The sequence below is a fragment of the Rattus norvegicus genome, chromosome 4 (genome assembly GCF_021556685.1).
Source record: "Rattus norvegicus strain SHRSP/BbbUtx chromosome 4, alternate assembly SHRSP_T2T, whole genome shotgun sequence".
Lineage (NCBI taxonomy): Eukaryota > Metazoa > Chordata > Mammalia > Rodentia > Muridae > Rattus > Rattus norvegicus.
In genome coordinates, this window is record NC_141537.1 from 153,808,842 (window position 1) to 153,824,734 (window position 15,893).

Genomic DNA, 15,893 nt, shown 5'->3' on the forward strand with positions numbered 1-15,893 from the left:
TAGTCATTTAGGGGAGAGTGCTTCTAATTTCTGGGCTAACCCTTTCATTTCTATTTTCGTTGACCCTTTCATAGATGGAAGAAGTAAAGAGTGAGCTCAACTGTGGTCGGGAAGTTAGAGATTATGCTGGTGTCACATCCCCTACTCCTCCCACCCCCCGCCCCTTTGAAGGATCCAATACAAGTGAAATATTGACAGTTAAATCTACTTCTGTGACCTGTAGGAAACAGGAGAAAAAGAAGGCATGGAAGAGGGGAGATACTGACTAAACCAAGATCGACATTGTTAAGAAATTTATTTGCAATTCTTTTTTGCGTTTTTGTTTGTTTTTTAAATAACATCATTCCTTAGATAAAAATGCAATCTTACAGGAATATACAGTAGCGTCTCACACAGAGATGGACCCTGAAGCTCTCCTTGAAGGTTTTCCCTTCTAGATTCCCTGGCCTTGCTCGAGGGGGAGAAGGCGCAGCAGGCAGGGCCTTTGACGACAGGAGTATTTGATTACAAACTGTACAACAATATTTACAACAGTCAGACTGTGGTGTCGTGGAGCCTGGAGGGGCAGGTGTGGGATGGGCAGGTGGATATGAGTGGCCTAGAAGCCTGCTCATCTTTCCATGCCTCTCTGGGAACAGGCATAGCACATGACAGGTACTCTTGGGGACATAAAAGTGGACTGAGCACACACACTGGGGGTGGAGGGCGGAAGGGAGCGGCTTTATGTGGACCCTTTTCACGGAGGAAGTTTTCCTTAGTAACACTGGCAGACTGATGTAGAATTGCAGTATTTATGAGAGTACCAGACATTGCAGTGCTCACTCTGGGGCTCTGTCCCTCTACTTCCCAATGACTCTCTCCTCCCACAGGTTGCTCTTAACTGCGGTCATCACAGAGATGTGTAAACCCTGCTGTTTCTCTGTCATCATTGCTTTGTTCAGGGCACTGGGCAAATTAAAAAAAAAAAAAAACAGCACATGTCCAAGCAGGGCAGGAGAGATGGGTACATGGTCTGGCATGAAGGCCGAGAGGTGGATTTCAAGTCTGAGGGACTGGTGCAGCTGTGGATGGGTGCTGTGTGCAGAACAGAAAGGTGCCCATAGCTTATGGGTCACTGTGACACCTTCTGAGGGGCCCTCGACAGGGACTGCTTGCTTATAAATCACCTGTCCTTAACTACCAATGGTTTCTTCCTACTTTTAACTTTGGTGTGTTTCTCCATGCTGGGAAATCCTAGGAGGCAGAAACTATCGCAAATAAAAGCTAAAGCACTTGCTTAACGTGCATTAAGGCCCTTGGTTCATTCCCTAGTATTTTCACATTGTTCCCCCCCAAAAAAGGAAAAAGGAAAAGGAAACCACCCTTCAATTCCCTGTAGCTTCTGCATTCCCGAACTGTCTCTGCAATGAGCCTGCTGAGTGGCGCTGAGGGGATTTTAGGTGGCAGATTTGCATAACTGCCTCATTTATGCTGGAGCAAAAGGCATGTCACCTGCTCTGTAAGCTTTACACCATCACGTCACTTAGATTCTGGGGAATTGCAGTGCCTAGGGTTTCCCATGGGGATGAGGGGTTTACACCTCCAAAGCAGTGAGCATCTGAGACCACTTGGTTCTTGTGATATGACATTTCACATCTGCACTGAGTTTTACTTGGCCTTGACTTCCTTATTGCTAGCAGAGACCTAAGAGAAATGTAGTAGAAAGATCTCAGCTCAAACTTCACTCACGGCATTGAATTGATTTGCAGTGCTTGATAAGTTCGGCTCCATTCTCCAACTCCCTTTCAGAGATGGCTTAAAAGGTTTTCCTAACACACCAGGATGACCAGGGTCTTTTGCACATTCAGACACACCAGAAGAGGGCATCAGATCCCATTACAGATGGTTGTGAGCCACCATGTGGTTGCTGGGAATTGAACTCAGGACGTCTGGAAGAGCATTCAGTGCTCTTAACCTCTGAGCCACCTCTCCAGCCCCTCTTTTGCACATTCTATGTGGATCAGACATCTTAAGATGCCTGGAGGAGAAGGCTGAGCTTAAGAGTGGCAGTGTTTCCTCACTGTAGATGAAGAACACGGCGCCATTTCTACTCATGGGAATTGTTCTAGTTTCTTTCATGTGTCCCTCTTCAAAGGCGCCCAGTGCTTTTCTGTTATAATAGGACATCATCTATAAATGTGCTGGGTCATGTTCATAGGTTTTCTGGGATACACAACCAGAGAGCGAACAGGTTGAACATGCCTACCATAGCCCTTCCCTTCTGTAAAAAAAAAGAAATCACTATGTGGCCAGCACCTCCAGCACTTGCACCTTAGGGTGTGTGTGTGTGTGTGTGTGTGTGTGTGTGTGTGTGTGTGTGACATTCAACTGACTCCCTAGCAAGGTGACAATATGGCATATAAAAACAAATAAACAGACTCCCAAAAAACACTGTAAGAATCTCCAATGGGTTCCTTTTATCTCTGTTCCCTTCACTGGGTTTGTAGAGGAAGGAGGAGGAAAGGAGGAAGGGAAGGGGGAGAGAAGAGGAGTGGGGAGGAGGGGAAGGGGCCCCTTACTGACATCATAGGAAGGATTCTGACATCATAGGTAGGATTCCGACATCATAGGTAGGATTCTGACATCATAGGTAGGATTCTGACATTATAGGTAGGGTACGTTTCCCCTCACAGCTTCCAGGATGCCTTCCCCCCATGGCACTGCTGTAGAACACAGACTTTGGTGAGTGAGAGCCAAGCTCCCCCAACTACTTCCCCACTGGCAAATTCTTTGGCAGACACAGTGGAGGGGCGTCACAGGGCCAGGCAAGGACCACATCTCTCTAGCTAGGTTGATTTGGCTGGAAAAACACCTAGGATAGGGATTTTTTCCCTGTAACTTCCAAAGCAGATTATGGAACCATTGGCCTTTGCCAAGGCTGGCATCAGGGTGAGCACACAGAAGAGCTTTCCACATAGTGAGATGACCCAGAGGGGGTCAAGACACGACTTTTCCTCACTCCTCATCCCTCTAGTTCTCTCTCTACTGATACCTGCTCCAGAGCCAGGGCTTGTTGAAGAACAGAATCAGTTAGGACACTCAGCTCTTCTGAAATCCAGACACTCCTACCTGACATTTCAGTCACTCAGGGTCCCAGGATGGAGGGGCCATCCTTCTTGGAGACGTCCAAAAAGTAGTATGATAAGGCTAAAAACCCTGATTACGGGGTTGGGGATTTAGCTCAGTGGTAGAGCGCTTGCCTAGGAAGCGCAAGGCCCTGGGTTCGGCCCCCAGCTCCGAAAAAAAGAACCAAAAAAAAAAAAACCCCAAAAAAACAAAAAAAATAAAAACCACCCCCTGATTACCAGAGTTTGACCTAGATCCTTGCTCTCTTGGCCCGAATTTAGGAGCAGTAGGGGTGTGTCACCCAGTCTCTATACACCAGCCATATTCCTTCTTCTGACTTCCAGAGTGTTCCAGAAATGCGCTGACATTGACAAAGGAAGGGCTGTCTACTACGTTCAGTTGGGTTTCTCTAGAGCTCTGGATGTTTAAGAACTGTGAGAAAGGAGCATAGACCTTCTCTTCAGATAAGTTCCACTCTTTGGAACCAAGGCACCAGAGGAGGGTAAAAGACATAGTTAGGCCTTGGGTTCCTAGTCAGATTAAGGAGATGGGAACCCCAACTAATAGAAAAAACAAACAAGGCCTAAGAAAATCTCTCTCCTTTCATCAGGAGATGTGAAGAACTAGGACTAGGAAGAAAGGAACTTAGCTGAACCTGCCTGTTACTTGGACAGTGTCATGGCCACACACATGACAAGATTGGAAATAGAAGAGACAGCTAGTCATAGGACAGACTAAAAAAACACATGATCTACACTCCTTCATGTCCCTTTGGTCCCTAGCTGCAGGCTAATTCCCCTGCCATCCAGGAATTGTCAGGATTGCACGAGGTTTGATAATTATGTTTACAACAGCCATTGGGAGAATTCGATGTTGGGTGGAGAGTAGATAGTTTGGTGTAGATGGTCACTGGCTTTTCTAGACACTGCTCCCCACTGTCTGGTGATATGCAGGCAGGCATGAAGCCAAGTATGAAAGACTCACTGTCTGCTGAACCTTCTTTCCTTCTAGCAACAAAGGACAAGGGGCCCATTGTCCCTGTATGAGTGAAAGGCTACTCCAGCTTTCTTGGCCATAAGGGGAAAGCAGTCCATGGGTATGGCTGGTGACAGGGGAGTGAGTTGGGAACGACACTGAGTTCTGGCAGGGGCTGCAGGAACTCAGTCTGTAGTTTATGTCATTGGTCAATGGAATCCGGCAATGTGGATCAAAGTGTCCGAAGGAAAACAGAAGGCAGCACGAGGAGACTGAGTATGCAGAGAGTGCCTGCTTGTGTGTAGGATCGATCAATCAGAATACCATATTCCCCTGGCCGGTCAGATGCAAACAAGAACCACACAGCCAGTCCCTTTCCACCATTAAAGTCTCATCAACACAGCTGCAGAACTTAGCAGAAACAAGTCAAAGGACACCATCTAATTATTATCTCTAGAAGCCCTTATGGGTACTACAAAGAATGCATGAATGCTTGGTCAATGGCACATGGAAATCCAAGGAGAAAGGCTGTTTCTAGACTCCAGTTAACCTGTGAGCACTGGGTACTTCTCTCTGCATTTTCATGGAACAGCACACAAGCGCAGACTCACTGCCACTGAGGAACGTCCTTGCTGGAATTTCTAGCAGATTCTTATATAATCTCCACAAAAGGCTGGAAGGACACTGGGACTGGAAGCTACTCCATAGGTAAATTCTGAGTGAATGGTTGACTCTTATTTTCCTCAAAGCCCTTCCTTTTCAACCATTCTTATTAAGACACAATAGAAGGACCTAGCTCTAATTGTAAGGGTTGTCGAAGGCAGAAACAGAGGATCCTAAATGGAAGCCCCACACAGCTGTTCCTTTCATCCCTGTGAGATCCTGATGCTCCCACCCTGGTCAAGATCCTCTGCTTCTCTGCCTCCCTGCTTCAGAAGGAAAGGGTGAATAGTTTCTATAAGGGCTACAGGTCCATCCAGTCACTGTTCCCCAGCCCCCGACTATGGCTGTCTGTGTTTGGGTAAACCATGGGTCATAGGTGAGTCTATCCCACCACTGATGGTCACCTCATCCTCTCAGTTGAGATGATGCTGTGGGAGTGCTTGGTAAAGCCAGCTGCCTCTTCCCACAGGATGCCGGAGCATCTTTGACAATTCTCCACAGAGAACAGCAGAAGGGAGCAGAAGACCTGGGTGGAACACATCCTGATCTCGCAAAGGAAGATGCGGCATGGGCAAGCTAAACCCCAGGTTTTGGAAATACTGAGGGATATGGAAACAAAACACAAGATATGCAAAATGGCATCTCCCAGACCTGCCAACAGAGAGCGGCATGAGGACTTACACGGGGCGACACCTTTGTTCACTTTGCAAATGAAAGAAAAACCATCTTCCCCCCACCACATATAGAAAAAGCACTTAAGAGCTCAAAGGTAAAGCTTGTCACACTCCAAATACAAAATGATTTACTTTACATGCAGCAAAATATACAAGAAGTGAATTTTAAAACAAACTTAAGTCATTATATTTGCTTGGCACAATTGCAATTCAGTTTTAAAAAAATATTTGAAAAATACTGAAACTGACCTGAATTCAAGTATAACAGTTTCTTCAACAGAAACATTATCAATGCAATAAAACATTACACAGAATATATCGAAGCAAAATGTCTTCTTGAGTTTTTCCCCTTAAATTTCATGTTTTTTTAAAATAGAATTTTAATGCTGACACAACTCACAATCGTATTTTAAAATGGATATTATTGCATTGCTTTTGCATATCTCGTGGGACAGAAAATGCAGTTACCAGATTCTCGTTTCAGAAGCAGAAGCAGAGACAGTGGTTTGTTCTTGCTTTCGAATAGCCCCAGATTTTGAACTCCCTGCAGTCAAACCCGAACGGGGATCTACAGACTTTGTGCGGGGGTGGGGTGGGGTGCTCACGTACCGTGTGGATGCACAGACACACAAGACGACCCACTATGGACACACGTGTGACGCAAAGATGCCCATATTTCTTCTCTCCTGAACCAATCCATATGCCCAGAAAGGAGCCCAGCTCAGTTGCCCAGGCACACACCGCCTTATCTAAACTGACTGTTAACCTGCAGGTCGTGATGCTCAACCAAACCGAAAAGGGGGAAAAAAAGTTGCTTTGACTTAAGGAAAATTGTAACACGTTACTTGGGCATACACAGAGCAGGTAAAACCTCCCCGTGGTGATAATGAACCCTTGCTCCAATAGGGGTGAGGGTGGGGGTGGACCGCACCATTTAAAGAATACAATAAAACCAAATCCAACTTAAATATGCAAATGTGGAACCGGTGAAGTGAGGCTGCGCAGTTGTAAACGCTCTTCTTCCTCCCCTCCCCGTGGGAAAACACAACAAATAGTAATAAAGAAATCAAAACCTAGAAAACCGCAACATGCTGACAAGAACCATCAAACTATGAAACCCAGAGCACCAGGCAAGCAGCCTGCGCCCCCAGGTCTGGCTAGCTGAGGGCAGGTGGTGTGGTCTGCACTGGCTCCTGCCACCTGCTCCTCAGTTCCAGCAGGGGAAGGGTCCCTGAAGGGACCATAGGGACCAGATCTGCACTGCTGGGAACCTTGCAGCCACCTTCCGGCTCCTACTGGGGACACTGGCCCATTCCTGCCATAGATCCCTGGGGCCCTGCTCCATAGAGACGGCCAGGCTCAGACAGAACATGTGCAAATGACTGTTTATACAAGCAAGGGGAAAACACCCTTTTGCTTAGGGGGGGTGGGGTCCTTTGGGCGGTGCTGCCGTGGGAAGGTGCTGGAGCCCCCGCACCACGGCCTTGGCCTTCTCCCCTGAAAAGCCGACTTCGTACACCGCCCAGCTCTGAGGCTTATCCCGACAGCAGTGAATGAAGACGCTGTTCCGGTTACCTCCAGGTCACGAGAACAGTGAGGCACTTCTGAAACGAACCCATTAGGAACATTGAAACGAATAAAAAACACCCGCGTCTCGCCAGCCCTGCGGACTACAGGTTGCTGACATAGGACCTGCTGTCCGGGAGCGCTTCCTCGCTCCGGCCTCGCCCCAGGGCATATACACAGCTCTCGTCCTCTGGGACCACAGCCCTGTCCTGCCCTGGGTCCCTGCAGTTCACAAAAGGTAAGAGGGTGCCGTTGGGGCTCTGCTGGGCGCCCCCGCTGAGGATATTGTCTGCGGCGTTCTCCATCTCCTCTATTGTCATATCGCAGGCGTCAGCCAGCTCCTGTGTGGTGACCTCGATGAACTTGGGATCTTGAGCAAACTGTCCCAGTCCTTCTGAAATCAAGACCTGAACGGGAGGGGCAAGAAGACAGGAGAGGGGCGTGGTCACTGAAGTTCCAAACTCCCTGGGGAGGAAGTTGCAGCCTGGTGTTCAGGCAACACATGCGCATGTGCATGTGGGTATGTGTGCAGGCTGTGTGCATTTGTGCATGTGTGCAGGATGTGTGTATGCATGCTTGTGTGTCTGTATTTGTGTGCTAAGAGAGAGACACTCACAGGAAAGTAGGGGTGGAGTATGGTCTGAACTGAAGGAAGTGGGCATGCACAGGTCAGAAGAGAGAGTTTTAGAGGAGTCAGCCACTATCACCGCATAAGGAGAAACTTGCAAGAGGGGCTGGGCTCTGCTCTGCTTTTCCACAGGCAGATCTTAGTATGGCCTTTCTACTCTTCTCTTTCATGTTGCCCTATCTGTCCAAGAAGCCTTCACTTTGGTTTGGTGAGTGGTGAGTCCTGCCTCCCGCCCCTGGCCAGCTGTCTGCCTCAGGGTAAGATGCACTCTTTGCTTTTGTTTGGGAGGGTTGCAGACGACCATCCTGTGTCCATCCTTCCTGCCAGATGCTTCAGTGACTAGTTCGAGGGAAGATTAAGACTCTGAGCTGAGGGGTGAACATGGCGGAGTCCCAGTGGTCTCCCCCGCCCCTAGGATTCTGTTCCTCCTTGAGTGACATTGCTTGGTCATTCTACCGACACCTGTTCTGGCCACACTGTGCTTACTTCTCTGTCCTCAGCACCACAGTGGGAGCTCACTAGAGCTGAAGCTCATTTCCCAATGTCTTCCTCCACTACAGTCTCTGCACCTAGAAAGTCTCAGATTTCTGAGACGAATAGAGGACATCCAAGCTCAAATGAAGAATTAGGACTTCTGAGCTGGAAAGGACCAGAGGTTACTCGAGTGAACTCCACTCTTAGGTCTGTCTGACCACAGGACAGATTCTTGACGTGTCCAGTGATGGAGGCTGACTCTGTTATAGCCCTCATACTGCAGAGAGCTCTGTTGCCTAGACTTCCCTACACCAGTTCTCCTAGGAGATGGTTTCTAAGGACCATGCTCCTTCGGGTGTGTTACCCTTGTCAACGGCTTCTAAAATGTGGTGCTAGGGTTGGAATAGATGTTCCTCTGGGGCAAAGGACTGTGCCACTAAGATCTCTCTAAAGGAGGAACAGAAGCTCAGGAGGGAAAAAGGGTACCACCTTGAATGTGGCCACTCATGCATTAGAATCTCTGGAAGCCCTGAAAAATGCCAGTTTCCTTTGGCAAGCTTCCAGAGCTCGGGGGTGTTCAGAGTTGAGCATAGTGAAGCCCCGCCCTCCTTGTAGGAGACAGTGTCAGCATATGTGAACACTGGGAAGCAGTGGAGCTTTTCTTAGGGTTCATTGGACCCCACTTTAGTAAGGGCTTTCTCCCTGTGCATCACAACCGGTGGCCATTGTCCAGTAGGGCATGGTGGCGACTGTCTGCAGACCATGCCCTCCCTCAGCACTTCTCTAGTTTATACACTGACAGCCAATCTACTTGGGAAGGAGCCAGGCTTTCTTCTCTGCACCAAATTCTCTTGCTTTCTGGGCCCCGTTTCTCCCCGAAAGAGCTTGAATTCACATACCGCTTCCACCAGGCTGCTGGCGCTGCCGTGGAACTGTCTGCCTGGAGCTCCAGCCTGGCTGGGCACGGTGAGGGAGACGGGCCGGGCTCTCCGGGCCATGCTGCTGCCCCCACTACAGGCTGTGGTCTCCTCTGACCAGGAGCTGCAGTGGATGGACGGGAAGCTGCTGTTGAGTTTCTCACTGGACTCCGCCCCCTCCAGCCGAAGGGTAGGGATGGGCTGTAGGGGCCTGCCCCGGCTGCCTGGAGTGACAGGGGGCGTGGGGCGTGGCCTGGGGAACGTGGAAGGAGAATGGCTTCTCTGCAGGAGGGGGCTCAAGCCTGCCACTGCCAATGCCTGTGGACATAAGAAACAGGAGTTTACTAGGAGGCTTCGCCCCTCTGCCTTCTGAGGAACTTGGGAGCCAATATTTTTCCAGTGAATTCGACTTAGAATTCTGGAAGTCAAGATTCCGTCTACCTCACTGGTGTAACATTTAATATCCAGATATATTTTTAACGAGCATTTTCTTCGGACATAATAGCAGTTCCCTTTAGCTTCAGGACCTTACAACTGAGTACAGTGGGGACCATCCCACATTTAGACTGGCTCTATCAGCCGTAGCATCTTGATTCGGTCACTCTGGCTTTTCCCACTTGAACAGAAAGGACAATGATGATGTGTGGGTACACAGAGCTGCAGTTCGCCAGTGCCCTCTCTACAAACTGACCTATAGGTCCGTGTGATGTCAAGTGAAATAAGGCATTAGAGGGACGGTATTCATCATGGAGAGCTAGGAATACCAGTCGCCATTATTTTAACTTTTACAGTGAAACAAGGCAGTTGAAAACACTCTTGTCATTCTCAATAGAGTGTGTTTTGAACTCTTTATTCTCGTTAGACTGCGTCATGATTAAAGGATTTCCATGCCTGCCTTCTGTCCCCGAATGCTCCTGAGACTCCTGAGGGTAGGTCTGAATTGCCACCGTCACTGTGACTCTCTCGGCACTGTCCAGATGGGATATGTTTGTTGAAAAGAATGCTACCACATGGTGGGAATGTCCATCTCTGGGAGACAGAGAGGATGGGTTGGAGGTGGCAGAAAGACACACAGGGGAAGCTAGTTTACTCCCTATGGGCATGAAGACAGGTGGGCAAACCAACCTGGGAAAACCATTTTAAAAAGCACACAGTGACCCTGCCTTTCTTCCTCCTTCCCAGCTCATGAGGGCCCCCAGCTTCTGGGTACCTGGAAATCTAAAGGAAGCATAACCCTGTGTGCATTAGGTTGGAAAGTTTATGACTATGATCCCTATTTAGACAGTGCTTTGGCTTTGAGCTGAAGTGATATCAGTTTAGAAAACACATATGTGTGTACATGCACACACACATGCATACCCATGTACACACAAATCCTACTTTTTTTTTTTTGCCAGTCTAGCCTAGTCTAAAACTCTCTATCCTTAGCCTCTTGGATGCTGTGATTACAGGCATGGCCACCACGCCCAGCATTTCCTTCTGTTGGCCATGTTACTGACAGGTGCTGTCGTCATATCTGCATTGCAGTGGACAGATAGACTGCTCTGACATTCAAGGTCTAGGTCCCATCAATCCCCATGTATATTGTATCCAGTTGGTACACGCAGCATCAGGCAGTGTGGGAGTCAGGGGGAGGGGTATCTGTGCGCTGTAAGGAGAAAGCTCACGAGCCCTGAGGCTTCCAGTTAGACTCACGAGAGGAATCCTCACTGTGGTTTCATAGGGACCTGCCTATGTGTAGAGAAGTAGTCGGCCCTATTCAGGGGCTGGTGCACAGAGGTCTGAGAGGGGAAGACAGAAAAGTATCTGGGGAGCTACTGTCATCCTAGGTTGTGCGGCTGTGACCTGTTCACAGACGTTAATACCTGGTGATGAACCAGATGCAAGGGCAAGGCTGTCTTCTGAGAGATGTCTCCCCCTTGATCCTTTTGTCGCTTTAGACATTCCAGATGGAAGGAGGCCCTTCGACCTGCAAAAGTAGCAGAGAACTGGAATCAGGACACAGGTGATGGCACCGACCCGTGACAGCTCTGCGTAATTTAGACCACAATGTCTACCAGGGGCCATGCATTAAAGGCTCAATCCCCAGTTTGTAGAGTTGAAAGGCTGGCTGAATGTTTAAAAGGTGGAGCCTCTTGGGAGGCTTTCTACCGTGGGGATGTGTCTTTGAAAGTGAACTCGGGACACTGATCTCTTTCCTGCCTTTATTTATGGAGGCAAAGGACACATTTCCTGTCATAATGTGCCTCCTTGTCACAGGTCCCAAAGTAATACACCAAGCTTCCAAATCTGTGAGTTCGTTAGTCTTTCTCGTGTTTTTTTAAGCTGGCCATCTTAAGTGTTTTATTACAGTGACAGAAAGCTGACTAAGAGAGGCTCACTGCTGACGTACAGGGGTCAGTGCTGTCAGCCCCAAGCTCTTTATATTGTCAGAGGCATCTGAGTAGCCACTGTCTATGTCCCCTTCCGACAGACTCTGTCTTTGGAGAGCTATTCTGTCACTTCGCATGTCTAGCAGGCCATCTCTAGAGGTTGTCTGAGTGAGGCCCAAATAAGTTCTCCGTTGTTACTTGCTGTCTGACCATTGCCATCTTAGAGGTGACTATTGTCTACGTTGGCAGAGCAAGGTGTGGGTTTACCTAGAGAGGCAGAGCGAAGGAAACTCCTCTTCGGAGATGGCTGGATCTCCCTCTTGTCCTCCTCTAGACAGGTCAGTTGTCGGTTTTCATCGTCCTGGTAGGAGAGTCTGGAATGGAGAAGCATCAACACTTGTTCCTGAAGGCCCGCCCAGAAGTGTCAGGACAGCTGCTGTCCCTAGAAAGCACTTTCTACTTTCCTCTGTGAAGGCAGTGCCGATTCGTGTCCCTACATACTGGTGTGGGCAGTCGGTGTCAGGCTATGCTAAGAACCTGTGTCTGGTCTCAGGCATCCTAGTCGTCTCTTAGGCCTGCTTGCTGGGTATCCCAGCTCTTGATACATACCCAGTGCATGAGCCCTTGTAGTTGATTTTTTGTTTGTTTTTCCCACTGGGCTGAGGATTGGAATTCAAAGCCTCATACATGCTTGATAAACACCCGACCGCTGAACTCCTATCCTAGACTCTAGCCTTCCTTGAGCTTCTGATCTCAGCCAGTGGAGGCTTTCTTGGGTTTAGGGAAAGTTGGAGAAAGGATTCTAGGCCCATACAACATTCTCTTAGAAGGACCTTCCACACCTGCCTTCACATAGGTCTATACTGTTCACTATAGACATTCTCAGTGTTACTACATCCCCTATCCCTCCAATTCTCCCCTGAGTGGCTTTCTCTTCACACAAGCCACTGCCTGAAGTGGCCATGCAGTCATCCAGCCATCAGATAGTAGAGCAGTGGCAGACCTTAGGGTGTCTCGTTGATGATTTCCAGACTTTGTGATACTGTATCACGATGAGAAATCTATTATACAGATCCCCACTACCATAGACATCCCTAGCCATGGGAGATACTCCCTTAGTTGCACCACCCACAAGCATGTCAAGCAAACACTCTACCCCTGAGCTATGCTCACAGAACGCTTCGCATCTTGAAGTCGGACACTGTAGAGCCTGTCTGTTTTGAATCCAACCCTGCAATCACGCACAGTGACTCCGAGACGTACACATCTGCAGGGGGAGGTTGGGACACGATCTCGTATTCTGACGTTGCCCAGCCTTGCTTCCATCCCTGACTAGGTAAGCCCACTCCAGTACATTTTCTTCTTCCTCAGTTGTGCCTGCTCTCGCAGACCTGACTGCTGCTTGGCCTGGTTGCACAACTCCGGCTACCCTGCTGGTGGACTTGTTCTGCGTGTCTGTGGCCCTTCAGCACTGATAGCAGTCTGTGGGTGGTTGGTTCAAAAGGTCCGCATTTTCCCCTCTTCTGTGATCCCTTAGCTCCCTAACTGACTAGCAAAAACCTCCTGGATTCAAAGCTGGCTTGTTCAGAGTCAGGAAAGTATTTAAGAAGAACAAGAATCTCTTCATCTTGCCCCTCTCCCTCTTTTAACTCTAAGGGCCCGAAAACCTGGTGTATATATACTGAAGCTCTTTCAGGCAAGAGAAGGGTATCTGCAGTAGTCATAAACGTTTCACATGGAGCCTAGAGAGGCACATCCTTAAATACATACTTCTTAAACAATATTTATTTTTGCAGGATCTGATACATCTAGCACCTTCTATTGCTATTCTGTTTTATTTATTTGTATCGATTATTATTGATTTAACCACATACTTATGAGGCATTTATGACCACTTGACATATGTAGATAATGGGCAGTAACTGAGTCTGGTTAGTTATGTCCCTTTCCTTAAACAGTAAAGGTCACCGACTTTAGCACCTCGTAACAGCACAGCATTTATCGGGTGCCCTGTGACAGTTCAACAGGCATGTGCTGTATGTAAGGAACGTCTCCGGCTTTTTAAATTTTACTTCCTGTTTGGCACCTTTGAGGTCCTCTTGCCTAGTTATTTATAAACCGGACGTTCATCCAACTTTTCAGAGCACCACTACTCACCAGGTCAGCCACTGGGTGATCTAGACGGAAGCTAAACATCCCTGAGAGGACTGAGCTAGCATCCCCAACTGTGCCAACTGTGCCTCTTCAGGGCAGCCTTTATTTATTTATTTATTTATTTATTTATTTATTTATTTATTTATTTATTTATTTATTTATTTTGGAGCTGGGGAAGCACTCTACCACTGAGCTAAATCCCCAACCCCCAGGGCAGCCTTTAAAGACACCATTCCGCAGCACGCTTATTTAAGCATCAGTGTACATGTGAACCGACTCACACTAGGACATATGCCCTGATCACAGTCCCAATGTTTAAAAGGTTTCCTGGAAGTGTTCTGCAGGGAGGCAGTGTGTGCAAGCGGCAGAGGGAATCCTGGGTAGGTGCCGTTGTCTGGCTTAGAGGAGGGATTTCCGCACTGCTCAGCCCTCACCCTGTTCTACACTTAGGGCCGCCCGGGGAGGAGGAGGCTTACATATCTGTGGAGAGCAGGCTGGGCTCACTGCAGTACTCAACTTCTTCGCTCAGCCTCACGCTGCTGCGGGTCTCATCTGGAAACATATCCTGACTCACCGTGGCCCCCTGGCTCTCTCGGGAGTGGCACCTGCAGCGTCAGAGGGTGGGGGAAAGAATCAGAATCCACCGGGCCTCTTGCCTCCTCCCTAGCCAGTCAGACGACATTGGGCATCCACAGCTTCTGGCAGCCACAGAGCCATGGATGCCACAAGCTGTGTCAGGGCTCTGTGTGGGAGACTCAAGGTCTGAATTCGGCTCCCAATTCTTATTCTTTGGCCCAAGACCCTTAACTCATCCCATGCTTAGTTTTCTCTGTAATACTAGCCGAGTCACATGCCTGACTCAGGGCCTTAGTCGGTAGTGAGGTTGTCATGCGAGCTTGAGGCCCCGAGCTCAGTCCTTAGTATCCATGAGGAGATGGGAAGAACTAGCTGAATCAGTGAGTCTCAGGTTCAGTGAGAAATCCCAGCTCAGTGGGAAGTAACTGAGGAGAGCATTGGATGTCAATCATGGCTTGGTACAAAAGAGTACATGTACCCCACTACAAACTTGAACATACAAAGACAGAAGTGGAGACTTGGTTTTGAAGCAGCAGCCTGGACTGGGCAGTCAATACAAGGAACCACAAGCTTCTGTGAGCGGCTGAGCCTTCAGGAGGCGGCTCGAACCAACTGACAAGACCCTGGAACTATGGTCGCTACTTCTCTGTTCTGACCCTGAAGTGAAGGCACAGAGAAAGGACTCCACGCAGAAAGAAGGCTTGTCTGAGCAGACAGAATAAGCCCCCCCTGAGTCTGGGTTCTTCCTGAGAGAAAGATCCCCCTGCTCCAACCTGGCTGTGCCTTTGAGAGAATGCTGTCCTTTTCTGGGACAGGACCTCCTGCCCATCTGGTCATTTGTTCCCAAGCTCTGGCCAGGTGTTCTTCTGGTCTGTGTGAGGCTCAGTACCTCCCTGAGCTCTGCAGCTCTGTCTCAGAGACCGTAGGCCTACAGGAACTTACTACTGTTTTACTACATGGCAATGCTGTTATGACATTTAGATCTGTACCCAGATTAGTGCTCCTCTCAGCCTTGGTCAGAGAAACTTCTTTTTGCTGAGACTCATGTGGACAAAGTACTGAGAATAGTTTGCCCTTGGGTGCTCAGTGCTAAACGAAGCATCTGCATCGGCCCTTCCAAGGCCCGAGGAACATTTGAGGAGAGGGGGCAGGAAGCTGGAGGGTAGGAGGAGTACTGTGAAACCACTGTTTGCTGCCTTCTTAGACGACTGGGCCCTCGTGGAGGGGGCGTGGCTCAGGAGGCTCCATGCCCCACAAGGAGCTAATAATGGCTCAGGGAGGAGAATGAGGGTCTTCAAGGGTGTAAGCGTCCACCCATTCTTATCCAAGCCACACAAAAAAGGAAAGGCATGGAAGTAGGAAGGAAACTGGTGGGACTGGGAGGGAGACAAGAGAGGGCAATAGCGGGGATGAGTATGAATATATATATATATTCATATATATATGAATGAATGAAACTTTTGAGGAAAAAATTAAATAAAATCAGAATTTAAGAAAGAAAGGGAGAGGCTTTCACAAGGATAGAAGGAAGTAGCAGCTAGTACTAGGGCCGAATCCTCAAAGATGGTGGGGCAGGCGTAGTGTTTGCAGAAACAGGTGGGGCCTCCAGGACAGGCATGGGATAACTGCTTCTTAGTAGTCTCCTAGGGAACCAGCTGTCAGAGCAGCACACAGTCTGGTGCCCTGTGTGTGGCTCAGCTAGGACTGCAGTTGAGCGGTGAAAGAGCCAGTGACCCCGAGTGACTAGTGGGTAGGTAGGATGCCATATCAACACTTCTGGACTCCGCCA

General features: G+C 48.7%; 1 protein-coding gene and 1 long non-coding RNA gene across 30 annotated transcripts in view; one reads left to right on the forward strand and one right to left on the reverse strand.

The window, feature by feature from the left end:
- Positions 1 to 278: 278 nt before the first annotated feature.
- Cacna1c (calcium voltage-gated channel subunit alpha1 C) overlaps positions 279 to 15,893 on the reverse strand; it is a 623,916-nt gene continuing 608,301 nt past the window's right edge. For 28 of the 29 annotated variants that reach the window (XM_087655872.1, XM_087655873.1, XM_087655871.1 and 25 more), the window contains 5 exons: positions 14,005 to 14,133; positions 11,642 to 11,748; positions 10,868 to 10,971; positions 8,985 to 9,320; positions 279 to 7,390 (listed from right to left, as the gene is read on the reverse strand). In XM_087655872.1, coding sequence (XP_087511998.1) covers positions 7,088 to 7,390; positions 8,985 to 9,320; positions 10,868 to 10,971; positions 11,642 to 11,748; positions 14,005 to 14,133 — 979 coding nt within the window. In that variant the 3' untranslated portion in view covers positions 279 to 7,087. 29 annotated transcript variants of the gene reach the window in all.
- On the forward strand, positions 7,800 to 11,295 carry LOC134486629 (uncharacterized). The gene is made up of 3 exons (XR_015686961.1): positions 7,800 to 7,868; positions 9,865 to 9,931; positions 10,943 to 11,295. It is a non-coding gene; the product is annotated as an uncharacterized LOC134486629 (long non-coding RNA).